This window comes from Euprymna scolopes, chromosome 21 (genome assembly GCF_053919585.1).
Source record: "Euprymna scolopes isolate OS-2025 chromosome 21, ASM5391958v1, whole genome shotgun sequence".
NCBI lineage: Eukaryota > Metazoa > Mollusca > Cephalopoda > Sepiida > Sepiolidae > Euprymna > Euprymna scolopes.
Genome location: NC_136502.1, coordinates 24881060 through 24900316, shown reverse-complemented (window position 1 = coordinate 24900316; position 19257 = coordinate 24881060). Strand labels below are relative to the sequence as shown.

The window sequence follows — 19257 nt, the reverse complement described above, 5'->3', positions numbered from 1 at the left end:
TATTTGAATGTATTAAAAGCAAGACATATTTTAATTTACACAATAATATTAGCTGCAACAATCTAATCCAAGCATGAAATAATAACAAAAAATATCCTGTAAAAATTGGAGTATTCATTTAGTCTGTTTTAAACGCATAAAATATTCAATGATGAAAATGTAACATGAAAGAAGAAAAGGAATATCTGCAAGTCTGTCATTTCTCTAACTAAATATACTATTTATTTCTTTATCACTATAAACAACATTCTTACTGAATTATACTCTACTTTCTTAATAAGATATATGTAGATATTTATTATCAGAAACATAATAGCTACAATACATGAAAAAAGTACAAATCATTATAAAAAATTGATATCAATATAACTGCAAAAAAAAACAAAAATATAGAAGCAAAGATTACTTCTATAATGCTTAAAACACAAGAGACATTTGCAATGATTTTCAACAAATTATGATATTCCTAATGAGTAAAATGCATATTAAAAGTTAAATATCAAAAACCCAAAACAAAAAATAACAAACAAGTAAAAAATAAAGCGTTTATAAATAGTAATTAGTTCAATCTATATTTATTTGTTATCTAATAGGCTCCAAAACTGTTCAATATAATTTACACTAAAAGTTGGCATTAATCATTCTGAGGACACCAGTGATATCATTGGGAGGTGGGATAAAATGGTGATATAACTTCTGCTATTATTACTACAAATAATAAACAAAATAAACACTTAAAGAATCCAGAAGTATCAAATAGAATAGCTTTAATTTTGGTAGAAAGAACCTTAAGTATGGTGTGTGTCACAACAGATCACAATTATACTACTACTAGTACACTAATGATGATTTGAATAAATACATAAACCTCCAAAATATCAGATAGAATTGTATTAAATTTATCATAAAGAATCCTTTGAGTACCAGATGCAATAAAATTAAGAATATCAATTGAGATGCTCAAATAAAGCTTCAACAACCCTCTGTTAGAGCTAGACTTAAAGTTGTTCTTTTGCTGGATTTTTTTTACTGGTTATGGTGAAAGCATGTGAAGGATAACAAAATATGTTGTTATTAGAAAGTTTGAACAAAATATTAAAACAAAACGAAATACAATTTGAAACCAACTTACATGTTAAATTGATGGTATGATGAAGTAAATCCTGCTGCAGAATGTATTTTCTGGTAGTTTCTTTTGCTGAGTCATATGATGAGCAAATCCATTGTTTTACTTTTGGGAATATCCAAGTAATGGCAAATATTTTAATTTAATTGACGACAGGATCTAGTCTAGCAGATTAAAATGTAAAGCAAGCTACTAATACTGTTTGGCAAAAGAGTGTAAATATTAAAATATTCAGCAAAATGTATACTTGGCTGTATAAAATATATTTAAATATAATTAAAAGAAAATGAAGTTACTTTGATGAATAAATCTCAATCATTTTTATTTAGTGAAATTTGTGATACTTCCAATTCATAGTTGGTCATTTATTACACTGTACATATACTATTTCCAAATATCCATTTTATTTATTGTGAATACAGAATAAAACAAAAATGTTTAAGAATATTTACATTTTTTTTTTTTGCAAGCAATGGTAAAACTCAAAATTGCTAAACACAAGTAATGACACACAATATGGGAATGTTAGAAATAAATAATGAATAAATGAAAAGGTACATAATTTTAGACAACCATACGTTATGTATTCTTCAAATAAATTTGAAAAATCCATGTATACATGTAATAACAAAATCTCAATCATCCAAGATTGGAGCATACCTTTAATCATCATATCTTAAAGGTAGAATATATTTAATGTTTCAAGTAAAAACTGTATGAAATGATAAATATGTTACCTTATAAGATATACACAACATAAAATTACATTTTTAAAAATACCAAACAGATAATATAATGATAGCCTCATGGGAAAAATCATTGAGAACTAAATTTGAATATACATCTGTATCTTTATAAAGTTGTGAGATTTCTCACACAAACAGTGACATCAAACACTGTTTTAGATACATACAACAGAAACAAATATCTTTCTAATATACTGCCGAGGTATATGTGAAATACAATGTAAGGTCAACTGATTTGTGTTAGGACATTTGATCAATTAACTATTTTTTTTATTATTTTTAAATTCAATGATTGTTTTGGTATTAATAAAAACATATACTCTTTTTACAAATACTTATCTTGTAGAGAAATATTTAGAATTTATGCTCCAAAGTTAATTTTTGCAATTTTGTTTTTGCTGGACTGATTTGATTAATCAAAAAGTTGTGATCCAATTCTAAATTTAGTAAGTTAGCCCCCTCCCTCCTGCCCCCACCAACACACACAGGCGAATAAGTCAGCTTTTTTAATGTTGTGTTAATTTGTAAATTTATAAGTGCCCCCCTCCCCTCAATAGCACAAACTGAACCCAAGTAAAGAAAACAAGTCATTGTGAATAACTATTTTGTTACAAAATTAATTTTTTATTTTTTTACATGGAGGTCACCACTTATCAAGGCTCAGAAGCCACTCAGGGATAAGGGTTAAATTCCATCCTAATGCATTTTATTTGATTTGTAAGCAAGTTAGTTATATTGTTTTGTTAAATTATGAATTAAAAACAAAGTAACTTCAACACACACTGCACACACACTGGCCACGCAAACAAATCAGTTAGTACTCCTCCCTCCCATATGTTTTTGGTGAAAATAGTCTTTCTGGTCCTTTTAGTTCTGACATTTGATTTCATTAATTTTCTCAGGCAATGCCAGGACACAGAACCTGCTACTTTTTAATGAAATTCATTTTTGAAAATAAAATTTTAGATGGAGACAAAATATACACATTTGATGTCTTTAAACTATCTTATATACAACTTCCTTGTTCAAATCAAATTATCAAGTCAGATTTCATTGTGTTGCTAAATAATACTGAATAATAATCAGAAACAGTAGATAAGAGTTCAATATCAAATCTCAGTAAAGAAAGAACAAAAGCTTAATCTTAAAAAGAAAAAAATGTTGAATTTAAAATTGATAAAATATGAGACTCATGTTTAAAGTAGCCAGAAATTATTATGAAGTATGATGGTTGTAACACGCTTATCAAAATATAATACAGAGAAAAATAAGGCAAAATATGTAAAATGTACTTTAAAGAATGCAATGATTGAACATTGAATGTTCTTAATAAATTGTCACAAATTCAATATCACGAAAAAATCCAGATTTCATATTGTTTTGCAAAATTCTTATTTCATCCACAAATGTCATACATATAACAATGTTTTGTGAGCATCATCATATTATTAAAAAAATTTTTAAATACATTTTAATAGAGTAACAGAGGCAAATATATTTAAACTGAAAAGCAGATTAAGCCTAAATAAAGTAATATACGTAATATCTATTGAGAAAAAAAATCATTAATTGCATTATTTACAAGGTTTTAAACAATCAGATGTTTAACTTCTTTAATATGGTATTTTCAATAATTAAAATATTTGGAGCTAATTAGTATGTTTTCACAATAGTTTTTACATAGCATCTTTTGTGCAAATAGATATTTAATGGGGCAAGGGGGGCAGTGGTCTGTTGATAGAAGTTTCACTTCCACTTGCAGGTACATTTCTTGATTGTAAATTTCTTCCAGAAAGACTATTACTGTCTTGATCCGAGTAAGACTTGGCATCTATTTGGGAACCATTTTCATTCATATAGGGTGTGTAAAATCCTCTGGCTACTATTGTGGTGTCACTAGGGTAGCTAGCAACTTGTCCCAAAGGTCGTGTCTCTGCTCGTGTTTGTTGATCACTATGTGAAGGAGGAGGGTTGCAATATTGTGATGGATATGCATCTGAAAAATACAAATTTGTATTACCCAATTTGAACATATGAAACACAAACATACAAAATTGCGATTCTAAAATAATATATAATCACATTCAGTTACTTATTAAAAATTTGTTTTTCCATAAAAGTAACATGATTGCATATAATTTCATATATATATATATATATATATATATATATATATATATATATATATATAATTTTTAAATTGATGAGTCGTAGACGACAAAACACATGTCAGTGGATAATTATATTCTAAAAATAATATATATATTCTGCTCCCCATTTAGGGGGTACCAAATTGGTCAAAGGGAAAATTATTCCTAACTCGCATTTAGGTAAAAATGCACTTTTGTATAAATAAAACAAATAAAACAAAAACAAATAAAATATATATATATATATATATATATATATATAGTAATTTTTGAAAATATATATAGTAATTAGAATAGCCTGACAGATCCTCATGAAGATGAAACATGGAAAATTCTGTATAGCTTAATTGCCAAATATATTTTCAAAACTTACTACCTAGCTCTACTTACGTATTGTGTATTGACAAAGTAAATACTAATAATATTTACATAAAATTTTATGTAGATACATAAAATAATGTTATATACACAAAATTAAAATTTGTAACTGTTTTAACTATTATCATATTCAAATGCAGTCATATGTAGCTATAGTAAAATTGTGCAAAAAAGTACTATACAGTGTATAAAAATAAACAAATTTTGAATACCATGAAATATTGAAACACGTGGTTAAATTTTATCAAGAAAATATCCTATTTATTATTTTATCAAATATCATAATAATTGGGTTTCTTAAAGATATTTAAGTAATGTTTTATAAAACATATGATTTTTTATAGAACATAACATTGGGGATATCAAACAAATTCGAGCAGTGAGAGACTTATATAAATGCAATAAACAAATGATCAAAATTAAAACTATTTTTGCATACAGAAAATTAAACAAGAAAAATAATATATAACTCACCAGGATCACTTTCATGGTGTCTAGAATTTACTTTAGTCCAACCTTCTCTGTTTTTCCTGGGGGAAGACTTTATAGAACTTCTACTGGAATAGTTTGGTTCCCTGTTTGCCCTTTTGTTAGTTTTATTACTACTGGAAGGCAATGCAATATCCTGGATATACATCTAATAAAAAATACAATACATAAACATATTTTAATGAAACAGTTAAGGGTTAATGAAGTTAATTTTTTAAATTGACGTGAACACGAAGATACTTCAATTAAAAGTCAAATATGAACAGGTAAAATTATAGAAGAATGTGAATCAAATGAGGTATAGGTTGTTTAAACAGTTACATTCAATTCAACTTAAATTTTAAAAATAATGACAAGTGTGGCTTTTCTTTTCAGTACTACTATATATATATATATATATATATATATATATATATATATATATATATATATAGTAGTTAAATTAAAAATAAAACGTGTATGTATATATATATATATATATATATATATATATACATATATACGTTTTATTTTTTATTACCGTATCTTTCTGTTAAGTTACATTATTGTTTTAGCTACCCGGCCATTTTTTTGGCCGTCAGTAGCTTCCTCAGACTTTTACAGAAATGTTCGTTATTATGGGATGAAAGAGTGAAAGAGATGAAAGAGGCCGGATAGCTGAGACAATAATGTAACTTAACAGAAAGATACGGTAATAAAAAATAAAACGCATATTTGCTCTACAACAATATTGAGCAATTTCTTCAGTTTTTATAAATTACCATTTCTACTATATATATATATATATATATATATATATATAGTCAGACAGTTTTGTGTGATTAGACTAGCAACTACCTCAAGCCAAGATTGAAACTCGACAATTGGCGATTCTAACTGTTGAGCTATTTGGCTGCTGTTAACACGGGTATGCAAAATTACAATGATCAAACATTATCCAAATGCTTAAGCTCTATTTGTTTACAAAAAGAGCATTGCATTATATGCTAATGACAGTTTGTTGTATACATACATACAATATATTTCCCCCCAAACCTCTGTCTGGCCTTGATAGAGGGGAGACTAAAACTTGCTAATATGATTCCAAATGATCTGAAATAACAGCAAGGGAAGACTTGATTCCAAACTTCCATAATACTATTTTAATCCTACAATTATACAACAAATGAAGCAGTACAAAATAATCATTACTATAAAGGGTGAATATAGCAATTTAGAAATAGAACCATTTCTAAAAGTTGCTTGTGCTTTCATTTACAAAGTTCAGAAAGAGCTAAAAACTAAGATGGAGAGATATTACAATTATCAAAATGTAAGAGATCATCTTGAAATACTTATAGCATGAGAACACCTGAATTTGTTTAGCAAGTACATCAAATTGGAGAGAGAGAGAGAGAGAGAGAGAGAGAGAGAGAGAGAGAGAGAGAGAGAGAATAGCCTTTATATAAAAGAGTGTGAAACGGTTAGGAAAAAGTGACCAAGAGATGGCTAAATACATAAAGCCTTTTTTGTTTCTACTTTTATCTCACAAATAATATAGGTCACAATTATGAATGGGGCTAGGACAACAGCATATTCTTTTCATTGTTTTGACTCAAGTGTGTATCCGTTGATATATTACATGCTTTTACATAGAGTGATGAAGTCTTGGTTAGTTAACTGTGTCAGATATATACTTGAGAGTCAAAACAATGAAAAGAATATGCTTTTGTCGTAGCCCTAATCATGAATTGATGGATAAATCATTCTTAAATGCATATAATATATTCGAATTATTTTTAAATTATTGGATGATTTTATAAAGAAAATAACTCTAAAAAAACCTATCGCTGTCATTGAATAAGTTAAACATTAGTAATATGAATAAAACATATACCGTAACATGTAAAAACAAATATACAAATGTAAAAAAAATAAGGGTCAGATAAATAAAATTAACCCAAGGAAAGAAAATTGTTACCTGGGAAACTGAATCTGGTGCTGGCTGTGAATCTGGTCCTTGAGTAGACAACATGTTTTGAGCTCTTGCATAAGGATGGGTTTGCATTCTGGGTGTTGGTGGTTGACTGCTTCTTCTCATATCAACTGCATCACTTGTAGGAAGAGCAACATTAGACCAAGGATTTGCTGGGTAAGGAGGACTTATCAAATGCCTCTGACCACTACTCACATATCCGCCTTCTGCTACTGGAACACTTCGAGGATTGCAACAGCGAAGGATACACACTGAGATTGAAGCTGTAATGATCACAGCTATTGTCACTGCTACAGACACAATGATAATTGCTGAAGTCAGGTGGATCTTGTTATCTTTTTTGATGTTAACAGCATTTAACATTTCTGATGTCTTGTTGCTTACGGTCAATGTCAAATATACAGTAGTTCTGGCTGATAGAACTGGGCTACCACTGTCCTTCACTAGAAACTCCAGCTCATATGAGCCAGCATCTTGTTGGCTTAGGACATGAGTTGAACATAACAAACCAGTGTACTGGTTGATGCTGAATATCTGTTTGCTATTGCCTCTGATTATTTCATATTTTAGAAATGCATTCTCTTGACTGTCACTGTCTGATGCCTTTATCTGAGTGATGTTCTTTGAATGATGTGGATAGTAGATAACATCTACATTATAAGGATTAACACTAGGAAATGTAAAATATGGAGCATTATCATTTTTATCACTGATCTCAACAACAACATTCACTGAAGCATTTAATGATGGCTTTCCATTATCTTTCACTAACACATGAAATTCATAAAGATCTTGAAATTCATGATCCAGTGACATAATTGTTGAAATCAAGCCAGTGTCAGTAATTTTGAAAGGTAAAAATTGTCTATTACTTGGCAAGAGAGAATAACTTAATTTACCTCCAGCTCCCAAGTCCGGATCTGTTGCATTGATTGAGCCAACGTGAACTCGAGACTTTTCATTCTCATTGATCTTAAATTGAAATGTCTTCTTGGAAAATGCCGGCTTTTCATCATTCACATCCATCACTTTAACAGAAAATCTTTTCTCACTTTCCAAAGCAGGAGATCCTTTATCCTCGCAATGAACAATAATATCATGGTGATCCTCACTTTCTCTATCCAATGGCTTTTTAACAATCACTTGATATTTCTTTGTGTCCAGACTTTGGAGTTGAAATTTATCATGATTTAGATGGCAACTAATATCTCCATTTTGGCCAGAATCAGGGTCAGTTACTTTCACATAAGCAATAAAGCTGCTGACTTTAATGTCTTCAGAGATATCAACTGTGTTTTCTGTAGATGAAGAAAAGAATGTCACTTTTATAATTGGACTATTGTTCTGTTCATTGATTACATTCACTTGAACCATGGCCAGAGAGCTTAATGGAGGATTGCCTCCATCAGAAGCTTTTACATAAAGTTTATATTTCAGTTTTTGCCCAGTTGTAAATTTCTTCATCAAAAAAATTTCTCCAGTTTCTGAATTTAAATCAAAATGAGTTTTAGCAATGTCTGATGTTTTTGAACTAAAACTGTATGAGATTTTACCATTTTCACCTAAATCTAAATCTTTTACAGATAAAGTGATAACAGCTAAAGCAGCATCTGGTTTGTTTTTTATTGTAACATTATAAACATTTTCAGAAAAGATTGGAGAATTATCATTCACATCATTAACTCTAATTTGAATATCCAATACACTTTCTTTAATAGGAGGTTGTTTATTCTTTGCAATTATTTGAAGTTTGTACGTATTTTTTGCTTCCCTGTCAAGTTTATCCTCTAATTTTATTGCAAGTTGCGAAGATCCATCAACGCTTTTGGAAATAAATAAAGTAAATGGTTCACTCATTTCCTTTTTGAGTTCATAAATTATTTCTGAATTTGGAATAGTCATGTCTCTGTCTATGGCATTAGGAATTGATACTTTTGTACCTTTAGCTACATCTTCATCAAACTTTATATTAATTTGTTTTTCTGGAAACTCAGGTTGATGATCATTAATGTCTTGAATGATGACTTTTACTTCCAATAACTTAAGAACAGTTGTCAACTTTTTCACTGCAATATCAACCATTTGAAAACATTCTGCATTGTATGTACATAGAGACTCAGCATCAAGGGTTTGGGCTGTGTACAATTTACCACTTTCTTTAGACACATGAAACAAAGAAGTGCCTGTCACTCCTTGTGTCAATAAACTGAATGTCACTTCATTTTTCTCTTCAAATGGTACACTGTCAATGACATTTGTGTCAGCAGCAACATCTCCAAGGTATGTATGAGGGTTTTGTCCTTCTTTCACATAATAGGTGAGATCAACAGATTGACAATTATTAAGCATAAAAATCCATATGCATACATGTATTAACATATTTGGAAATTATTTTTTTTAATAAAATCATAACAACTGACAAATGTGTAAATGTATTTTTTCAACCACAACCTGGAAAAAATAAAACAATTTAATAAATAATTTAGCAAAAAGATTTATTTTATTATTGCATACAGAACATCAAGTAAGCAATTAGCTTACTTTGTCTAAAAATAAGGATTATTTTTCACATATTTTATAAATTTATCTTTAAAATTAATAAAATATTTAAAAAAATTTTTTATTAAATATTAGATTTTTCTTTCCCTATAAAACTCAATGACAGAATTTAAATGATTTACTATTTTTAATAGTTATTAAACTTGAAAAAAATTATATGAATTTATATTTTAATTAATAAATAGCTTAATTCTTAATAAGATTTCATTCAAATAATTTCATGTAATGTTTAAGATCTCGGCCTCTTACTGTTAGATTTGGTTTTGACTCTGGTAATATCTATTCAGATTTTTTCCTATATTTTGATTATTTGAATGTGATAGACAGAATATTAGTATACAAAGATGAATAAGTGTATTATATAATACATAAAATCATATGTTCCCTACTTGTCCTAATTTTACTAATAAGTCAATTGATTTATGTCTTTAGAATTACAAAAGTTTTTTTGAAACTTTTTCATCGTCTATATTACAGATCATAAACATCTATCATATTTAGAAATTTAAAACTGTAAATACTACAATTAAACATTTTTCAACATTTTAGGATTGGATTTTTTTATGAAAAGTTGATTATAATTTCAGTGAATCTATTTTCTTATATTTTAAGAAAGTACTAAGAATGTGGCATAAAAGTAAGTTATACCTTTTCCTAATTATGAATACTTTTCAGTGAAAAGAATTGAATACCTGAGTTATTCAATATAAATATTTTTAAGCAGAAGCATATATTTTAAAATTCCTGCTTTCATGAGTGAAATAAAATTAACTTTATTTTACACGCGCACACACACAGACACCCCCCCACACACACACAGATGTTCTTAGAAAATACAAAAAAACAACAACAAAAGTGTAAATTACTAAAAATAACAAATTTATTCCATTTGGATGAATTTCTATATATTTTCTCTAATCATGAATAAAAATAATTGTTCCTCATTTTTTAAAGTTTGGTTTCTCATGCTCAACGAATTTTGCTGAAGGCAAATTCTGACTCCTAATAATTTCATTGGACAAATTGTTAACAATTGCTGAAAGCTAAATAAATTCTCATCACCTACTGTGTAAACATCATAATAAAGATAAAGCTTTGTCAACAAATTATTTTAGATCAAAATTGATAGACAGAGAAAAATTCCAAATGATAGAAATATTTAAAAACAATGATATAATTTATTTTAAGATACTGATTGAAAAAGCTAATTCTGAAAAGTATTTTTGTAATAATTAAAATGATTGAAAATACATAAATATTATTTTAATTAATATTTCTTGTAATTATTATGCTCTTATAAATCAAATAGAATAATCTTTAAAAATAAGATAAACCAGAAATAAGTTTGCAACCAACAAGCACATAAATAGTTTGTAATTACACTTATTCAATGAAAAAATGAGTTGAGGCCAGAATAGATAATTGTCAAAATTTATATAGTATGACTCAGCAAATGATGAAATGGGTTTGCAAAATAAGCAATCATATAGACAGCAAAATTAATGCAAAACATACAATAGTAAAAACACTTGAACATACAATAAAAATACATCAACCATGTAAATAAAATTACTAAGCAACGTATTTTAATATAAAATAAAAAAATATCTTACAAAATGAGAGAAAATATTTTAAATTGCTATAAATTGGAGACTTGTATTAGAAATAATTGTTCATGCAAATAAATGCATGGATTGCACAAAATAAAGCAATCATTAAGAACATAACTGTGAGTATTTGGTTTCAGTAAAAACTCACAAAATAAAACATAAGAAACAATATATCATTCATAATTTTAAATAAATATTTACAATCAGATCAATTCTATTTCAAATCTTAAATTAAAGTAAAAGTAAATATAAAAGTATCTTTAAAAACGAAATTCAAGTACAAACCAGAGAGAATCTTGTTATTACAGGCTATAAGTATTATGATAAAATACATTCTGAGTAATGAGTTAATAAATTAAAGAAATCTTTGAAATTAAAAAAGCTTTTATAGCATATTCAAATAGATATTTAGTCTAAAAAAAATTTTCAGTCAAGAAATTATAAGAATAAATCATTAAAATATATGCTTAGGAAATGGCTAAATACAAGAGAAAAGAAATTTCTTCTTTCTGAAATGATCAGTAAAATAAGAACTAAACAAAGAATTTCCTTGTAGCATTCACTCTAACAACAGCAATGGCGTCTTATAGATATCATAATATATTTAAAACTAAATTTGTTATAATTATACATAAATAATGAGATAATATTTTGAATAAACTCACCTTGAATGTCAAATTAAGTTGTGTTCACGCAAGGAGAAAGAAACAAATATTTTCCAAACTGCAGCTGCTATTCTTACACAATGTTCATGAGTGTCCCTTTTGTATAGTTCATAGAGAATGGAAATCAGCAGTCCTACTTTGTGTGTTGTGTATGTAATGGCTGCTGCTGATTAAAATTGTACTTTTTTCAGCAATAAATACTAAAAACAGTTGTAGTTTCATCATACACTTTCTTCTATTTAAACATATAAATTGCTGAAGCTTTCTAGCAGTAAAAGAGCAATATACTTATAGTAAAAAAAAATTTAATTAAAAAGTATAGAAATTGTTTTTTTTCCTCCTATTTGTATAACTCTATTTACTCTTTGGTAAGAAATAGAAAGATTATTTTAGTTTATCCAAATGCTTACAAATATTCCCTGTATTTATTTATTTTGTAAATAATTTTTTAATTTAAGAGGAAATCTACTTTTTAGAAAAATACCATATTTACATATTTTTATGAATAAATTTCCTATTGATATGAATTAATACTCAATAGAAAAATATTTTTTTAAATTTTTTTATTTAAACAAAAACCACATATATATTATGGAAGTAATTCTAAAAGGTAAATGTTTTTACACTTTTATACATTAGCAATTTTTAATAATATTTTACAAATATTTTAAACTAACAGGAGGCACCTGACCTTCCCAATCATAGAATACATGTAAATACATTTTAATTCAGGCACATTTTGTATTTATTATTACAGAGCCAATTCCATATTGAACATTATATATAAATAGTAATGATTTCAAAAGTTTAAAAAAATGACTTGGATTTCAATCATCTAAAATAGAAACTAAAACATTTAGCCCCCACCCCTCCAAAGTGTGTTCCCTCATTTAGCGCTCTAGTTGTGTTACCTACCATTTGAGTTAATCTGACAAATAGATAAGAAAGATTTAAAATTAAATCACTTCAAGTAATAGTTAAATTTGTGCATGCATAAAACTAATAAAAACTTCTTGCAAGTTAAAATGAACACTTTGCATTTCAACTTGCTGACATATTTCTGTACGCATTATTCATTCATCCATACAAACAAAAATTTTACTTGTTATAAATCATCCTTGAAGTATGATTACTATTTCCTGTTAATTTCAGTGTTACATGACAAGTAGTTTAAGAGTTTATTAGTTAAACAGAGGCACACACACACACACACATACATACATCTACTGTTTTATTTATATAGACCAGAAAACAAATTAATAAAAAAAAAATAGCTAAATATTTTTTGGAAAAATTACTCCAATATTAAAATAGAAATCCTTCATTTCATCATTTAAAAGATTTTTGCAAATAATTTGAATATTATTATAGTTTAAATTAGCTGTACCTACTCAATGTTGCCTGGGATTTTTTTTACATTCATTTTTTTTTGCTCCTCACCTCTCTCCTCCTTTCTCTTTTTTCACTGAATTTCTTGTAAGAAAATATTTACACTTTTAAAAAGAGAATTCAATATTACCTAAAAAGTCATACTCCAAACAAAATCAATTGGATAATTTTAAATCCTATAAATATTTTCGATTTTTTGCTTTATTTTAATCATACTAGTTATTTTTTGTTTACATTTTTTAAATAGGATTTAAGATAAATTCAATTATGCTATTGCTTGTTAAATTATTAGTTTAATCAAATTGTTATGAAACTGTAACTAAAATTGCAAGAAAAAACAAAACAAAACAAAACATTAAAGTGCAATTGATAAAAAAAAATGGGAAAAAGTTCTTATGGCCCCATTTTAATATCAGCAAACAACTTTGTAGAGAGGAGTAAAGATTTTTATGATGAATGTAGAGAATTGAAAACTGCCTGTTTGTTTTAAATACTATATTTTCAGTAATTAAAATATTTAGAACTAATTCAAATATTTACACAATCGTTTTTACATGACATCTTTAGTACAAATACATGTTTAATGGGGTACGGGAGGCAGTGGTCTGTTGATAGAAGTTTCACTTCCACTTGCAGGTACATTTCTTGATTGTAAATTTCTTCCAGAAAGACTATTACTGTCTTGATCCGAGTAAGACTTGGCATCTATTTGGGAACCGTTTTCATTCATATAGGGTGTGTAAAATCCTCTGGCTACTATTGTGGTATCACTAGGGTAGCTAGCAACTTGCCCCAAAGGCCGCATCTTTGTTCTTGCATGTTGGTCATTATGTGAAGGAGGAGGGTTACAATATTGTGATGGATATGCATCTGAAAAATTCAAAATCACATTAATCCATTTTAACATATAAAAACTTAATTTGAGACAAAGTTCACATTGCAATCATTCTGTTGAGTTTCTTTTTAAATAGACACAATCATAAAGACTGAAATATTTTCATATATTAAATTGTATCAGTATTTGAAAATAAATTAATAGAAATAAAATCGAATTTAGAAACTATTAAAAATAGAAATTTCTCAAAATATGTAAGTTAAGATTTACAGATATCTAGTAGATGAAAACAAAACTGATTTATAAACTTTATAAGTCATAAAAATAAAAGAGAATATATCACTCACCAGTCTCACTTCCACAGTGCCCAGAATTTACTTCATTCCAACCTTCGCTATTTGCATTTTGAGAAGACTTTATAGAACCTCTACTGGAATAATCTGGTTCTCTGTTGACCCTTTTGTTGGGTTTATTACTACTCGAGGGCAGTGCAATATCCTGGATATACATCTAATAAAAATGCAAAACAAAAAAGATTATTTTTAAATAAAAAGGCGATTTTATTCATTATAAATATACACTTCTGTTCCACTTAGCTCATTGAATATATAGTCTAAAAGTAATAAAAAAAATTTCTTTTCACTGTGTGGATGATAATATTTAAAAAAATCAATTTTATATAAATAATAAGAAGCATTATAACTTATAAAAGCTAACAACATTATTTCACAAGACTCAAATTTTTCCAAATAATTTCTATGCTTACATTAATAAACCTTAATAATAAGCAGTCTCTATAAAAATATAAGGAGTAAAAAAATTACCTGACTTTCTGCATGTGACTGTGGTTTTTGTGTCTGAGATGATAGCATATGTTGAGCACTCGAGTAAGGATGGGTTTGCATTCTGGGTGTTGGTGGTTGACTGCTTCTTCTCATATCAACTGCATCACTTGTAGGAAGAGCAACATTAGACCAAGGATTTGCTGGGTAAGGAGGACTTATCAAATGCCTCTGACCACTACTCACATATCCGCCTTCTGCTACTGGAACACTTCGAGGATTGCAACAGCGAAGGATACACACTGAGATTGAAGCTGTAATGATCACAGCTATTGTCACTGCTACAGACACAATGATAATTGCTGAAGTCAGGTGGATCTTGTTATCTTTTTTGATGTTAACAGCATTTAACATTTCTGATGTCTTGTTGCTTACAGTCAGTGTCAAATATACAGTAGTTCTGGCTGATAGAACTGGGCTACCACTGTCCTTCACTAGAAACTCCAGCTCATAGGAGCCAGCATCTTGTTGGCTTAGGACATGAGTTGAACATAACAAACCAGTGTACTGGTTGATGCTGAATATCTGTTTGCTATTGCCTCTGATTATTTCATATTTTAGAAATGCATTCTCTTGACTGTCACTGTCTGATGCCTTTATCTGGCTGATGTTCTTTGTATGATGTGGGTAATATGTTACATCCATATTATAAGGATTAACACTGGGAAATGTGAAATATGGAGCATTATCATTTTCATCTCTCACCTTAACAATCACATTCACAGTGTTATTCAATGATGGACTTCCTTTGTCTTTTACAAACACTTCAAAATTATAAGTATCTTGAAACTCATGGTCTAAAGACATAATTGAAGAGATTAATCCATTTTCAGTGATTCGAAATGGTACAAATTGTTTATTGGTGCTCACTAAAGAAAAAGACAGTTTACCTCCAAGTCCCAAGTCTGGATCTGTGGCATTGATTGTGCCAATAGGAATTTTCGATCTCTGGTTTTCATCAATGAAGAATTTAAATAATTGTTTAGAAAATTGTGGCTGTTCATCATTCACATCCATCACTTGGACTGAAAATCTGCTTTCACTTTCAAGAGGAGGATTTCCTTTATCCTCACAACTGATCCTAATGTCATGGTGATCTTCACTCTCTCTGTCCACTGGTTTCTTTACAATTACTTGATATTTCTTTGTATCCAAACTTTGTAGTTGAAACTTATTGTGATCAAGAGTACAAGTAACCTTTCCATTTTGGTCAGCATCCTCATCAGTAACCTTCACATAGGCAATAAAACTTCCAACCTTAATATCTTCAGAAATATCAACCGTATTTTCTTTTGAAGCAGATACAAAATTTACATCAATTACTGGAGCATTATTTTGTTCATTGATCACATTCACTTGAACCATGGCCAGAGAGCTTAATGGAGGATTGCCTCCATCAGAAGCTTTGACATAAAGTTTATATTTTAGTTTTTGGCTTGTGGTAAATTTTTTCAGCAAAAAGATTTCTCCAGTTTCTGAGTTCAAATCAAAGTGTGCTTTAGCCATGTTTGATGTTTTGGGACTAAAATTATAAGATATTTTTCCATTCTTACCTATATCTAAATCTTTCACAGACAAAGTAGTAATAGGCAATGCAGCATCAGGTTTGTTCTTGATTGAAACATTGTAAACATTTTGAGAAAAGATTGGAGAATTATCATTGATATCTGAAACAGAGATGTGAATATGTAAGATACTTTCTTTAGCAGGAGGTTGTTTATTTTTTGCAATTACTTGAATCTGATACATGTCTTTTGTTTCTCTGTCAAGGTTTCCATCTAATATGATTGCAAGTTGTGAAGAACCATCAACACTTTCTGATGAAAATAATGTAAAGGGTTCATCTCTCCGTTTTCTCAAATTATAAGTAATTTCATTATTCTGAATATCTACATCTCTGTCAATAGCATTTGGAATTGATATTTTTGTTCCTTTTGAATCAGTTTCAAGAAAGTGAATGTTAATGTCTTTACTTGGAAACTCAGGTTGATGGTCATTTACATCTTTGATGATAACTTTGATTTCTAATAATTTGATGAATGCAGATGCCTTTTTCACAGCAACATCAACCATTTGAAAACATTCTACATTGTAAGTACAAAGTGATTCAGCATCCAATGTTTGGGCAGTGTACAGTTTTCCAGTGTTCTTTGAAACACGAAATAATTTAGAATTCTGATTAATACCTTTACGTAATTGGCTGAATGTGATTTCTTTTTGTTCTTTAATTGTTATATCATCCATTAGATGAGTATCAGCTGCAATGTCACCCAAATAAGTATTTGGACTTTTTCCTTCCTCTACATAGTATATAAGATCCACACATAGAGAAATGTGCAACACAGACATAAGCATATATAATTGTATCCACATTTTCTTGATATAATATCAAAAAAGCTTTCAATAAAATTAAGATCTACCATATATCTGAAATGAAAATATACATCTTTGTTAAGATGGAATACATCAGAAGATAACACATTAACAATACTATGGAATCATATTCACTGTTCTAAAAAAACACAACTTAGCAATAAATGAATACTTTGCATGTTAACGATAAAATATTTTATGTTATTAATTAATAAAGTAGTTTCGAAGCATACTACAAGTTTATCTTACAAAATATTGATAATTAACATACAATCATATATATATATATATATATATATATATACTACTATTATTTTTTTTGTACCTAACCTTCTATCTGCACCATTTTCCTATATATACACAATTTTCCTATATATATGTTTACATCGTTAACTTCATATCCCTACTTATTCACTCACTTTATTTTATACGTCTTTAAATAGTAATTGATATTTGTGTTTGACTATATAAGTATGTGCATATGCGCCTATATATGTATGTATGTGTTTATATTGGATATGTATACATATATCTGTACAAATATGGTTTTATATTTTTTATATATGTGTATGTACGTTCCTGTCCATGTAATGCATAATTATGTTGATGTGCACATCTTTGTGCTGCCTTACATGCTCTTATATTTTGTTTTATGCTTATATATTTGTATATGTATGTATATGTGTATTCATGTGTATGTGTATTTGTATATTTGTATGTATATGTGTATTTGTATATTTGTATTTGTATATTTGTATATTTGTATATTTGTATTTGTATATATGTATTTGTATATTTGTATGTATATGTGTATTCATGTGTATGTGTATTTGTATATTCTCTCTCTCTCTCTCTCTATATATATATATATATTCATGTGTATGTGCTTATGTGTATATATGGTATGTGTGTACATGTGCGCATATGGGTATATGTGCATGCATGTATGTATGCATATGGGGGCACGTATGCATGCCTGGACCTGTACATGTCATTGTATGCATATACATGTGTATGGATATATATGCATGTATGTGTGTGCATTTCTGTTTATGCATATTATTATTTATATACACATTATATGTATGGGGGGGGTGCATATATTATATACATATGATCGTTGAATATGACTGTGTATTGGTATGTATGCGTATATATGGGTGTTAATTGTGCATGCATATATATATCTGTACTCTTATGCACATGATTTTTATGTAAAAGCTACTATTGGTCTATGGTTTAAATATAAATATTATTATTTATACTATTATTATTATTATTAATATTTTATAAATATTGTCTTTATTATCAATACACACAGAGTGACTTTCGAGCCAAAAGCACATACATTTAAGTACCTGCTCTGATATTATCCTCGGTCTGTGTATGAGAATTCCTTCGGGACTGAGACAATTTTCCTTCAGGACCGAGACTATTTGTATTCTCATTTAATTATTAACTAACATTAATTTTATTGATTTTATTATTATTCATTTATTTATTTATTTATCTATGTTCGTCTCATCTTTATTGAGGGAGAGACAGAATTTACTCACCATTAAAAAAGCCGACATTGTCTCTAACTCTGCCCTCTTCAGTAGTTTTATTATTATTATTATTCATAACTAATAATTACATTATTTTTACCGTTTAACAATTTCATTTCTATTCCATTATACATATTGAAATCATTTGCGTCTCATTTTTGCCGTTTGAATTAAATGCTTTTACGTTGCAACATTAAAAAAAACATTAAAAAGCACAATCTTCTTCCACAAACGACTAAAATGCTTCACGTGAACTTTTTCGAACATGATTGCAAGGAATGAACGCTGTCCACGCTACAAATCTCCAGTTCTTTCAATGGTTTTCTTTTTCTTTTTCATTTCGATACTTTTTGTGACCAAGAGCGGAGGTCCGCTTGAAATATAAAAAAAATAACAATAAAAATATTAAATACAAAAAGTAACATCGTTTTTCATGCTTCAAAAAACCCTCATAACCTTTAAATCACTATCCTAGAAGCATACATGGACTTTTAACATTATATATATATATATATATATATATATATATATATATATATATATATATACACCTAATAGATCTTTATCAAAAAA

General features: G+C 28.2%; 2 protein-coding genes across 2 annotated transcripts; both read right to left on the bottom strand.

Annotated features, from left to right (window-relative positions):
- Window positions 1–3446: 3446 nt before the first annotated feature.
- On the bottom strand, window positions 3447–11835 carry LOC145242919 (protocadherin beta-15-like). Its single transcript, XM_080106030.1, has 4 exons — window positions 11699–11835; window positions 6850–9315; window positions 4875–5037; window positions 3447–3868 (listed from the first exon to the last, which is right to left on the bottom strand). The coding sequence occupies exons 2-4, from the start codon at window positions 9241–9243 to the stop codon at window positions 3579–3581; spliced, it is 2847 nt and encodes a 948-aa protein (XP_079962156.1). The 5' UTR covers window positions 9244–9315; window positions 11699–11835; the 3' UTR covers window positions 3447–3578.
- A 1444-nt stretch (window positions 11836–13279) lies between these two features.
- Window positions 13280–17209, bottom strand: LOC145242921 (protocadherin beta-15-like). The gene is made up of 3 exons (XM_080106032.1): window positions 14747–17209; window positions 14270–14432; window positions 13280–13957 (listed from the first exon to the last, which is right to left on the bottom strand). Exons 1-3 carry the CDS (start codon window positions 17135–17137, stop codon window positions 13668–13670), a joined length of 2844 nt encoding a protein of 947 aa, XP_079962158.1. The 5' UTR covers window positions 17138–17209; the 3' UTR covers window positions 13280–13667.
- Window positions 17210–19257: the final 2048 nt, after the last annotated feature.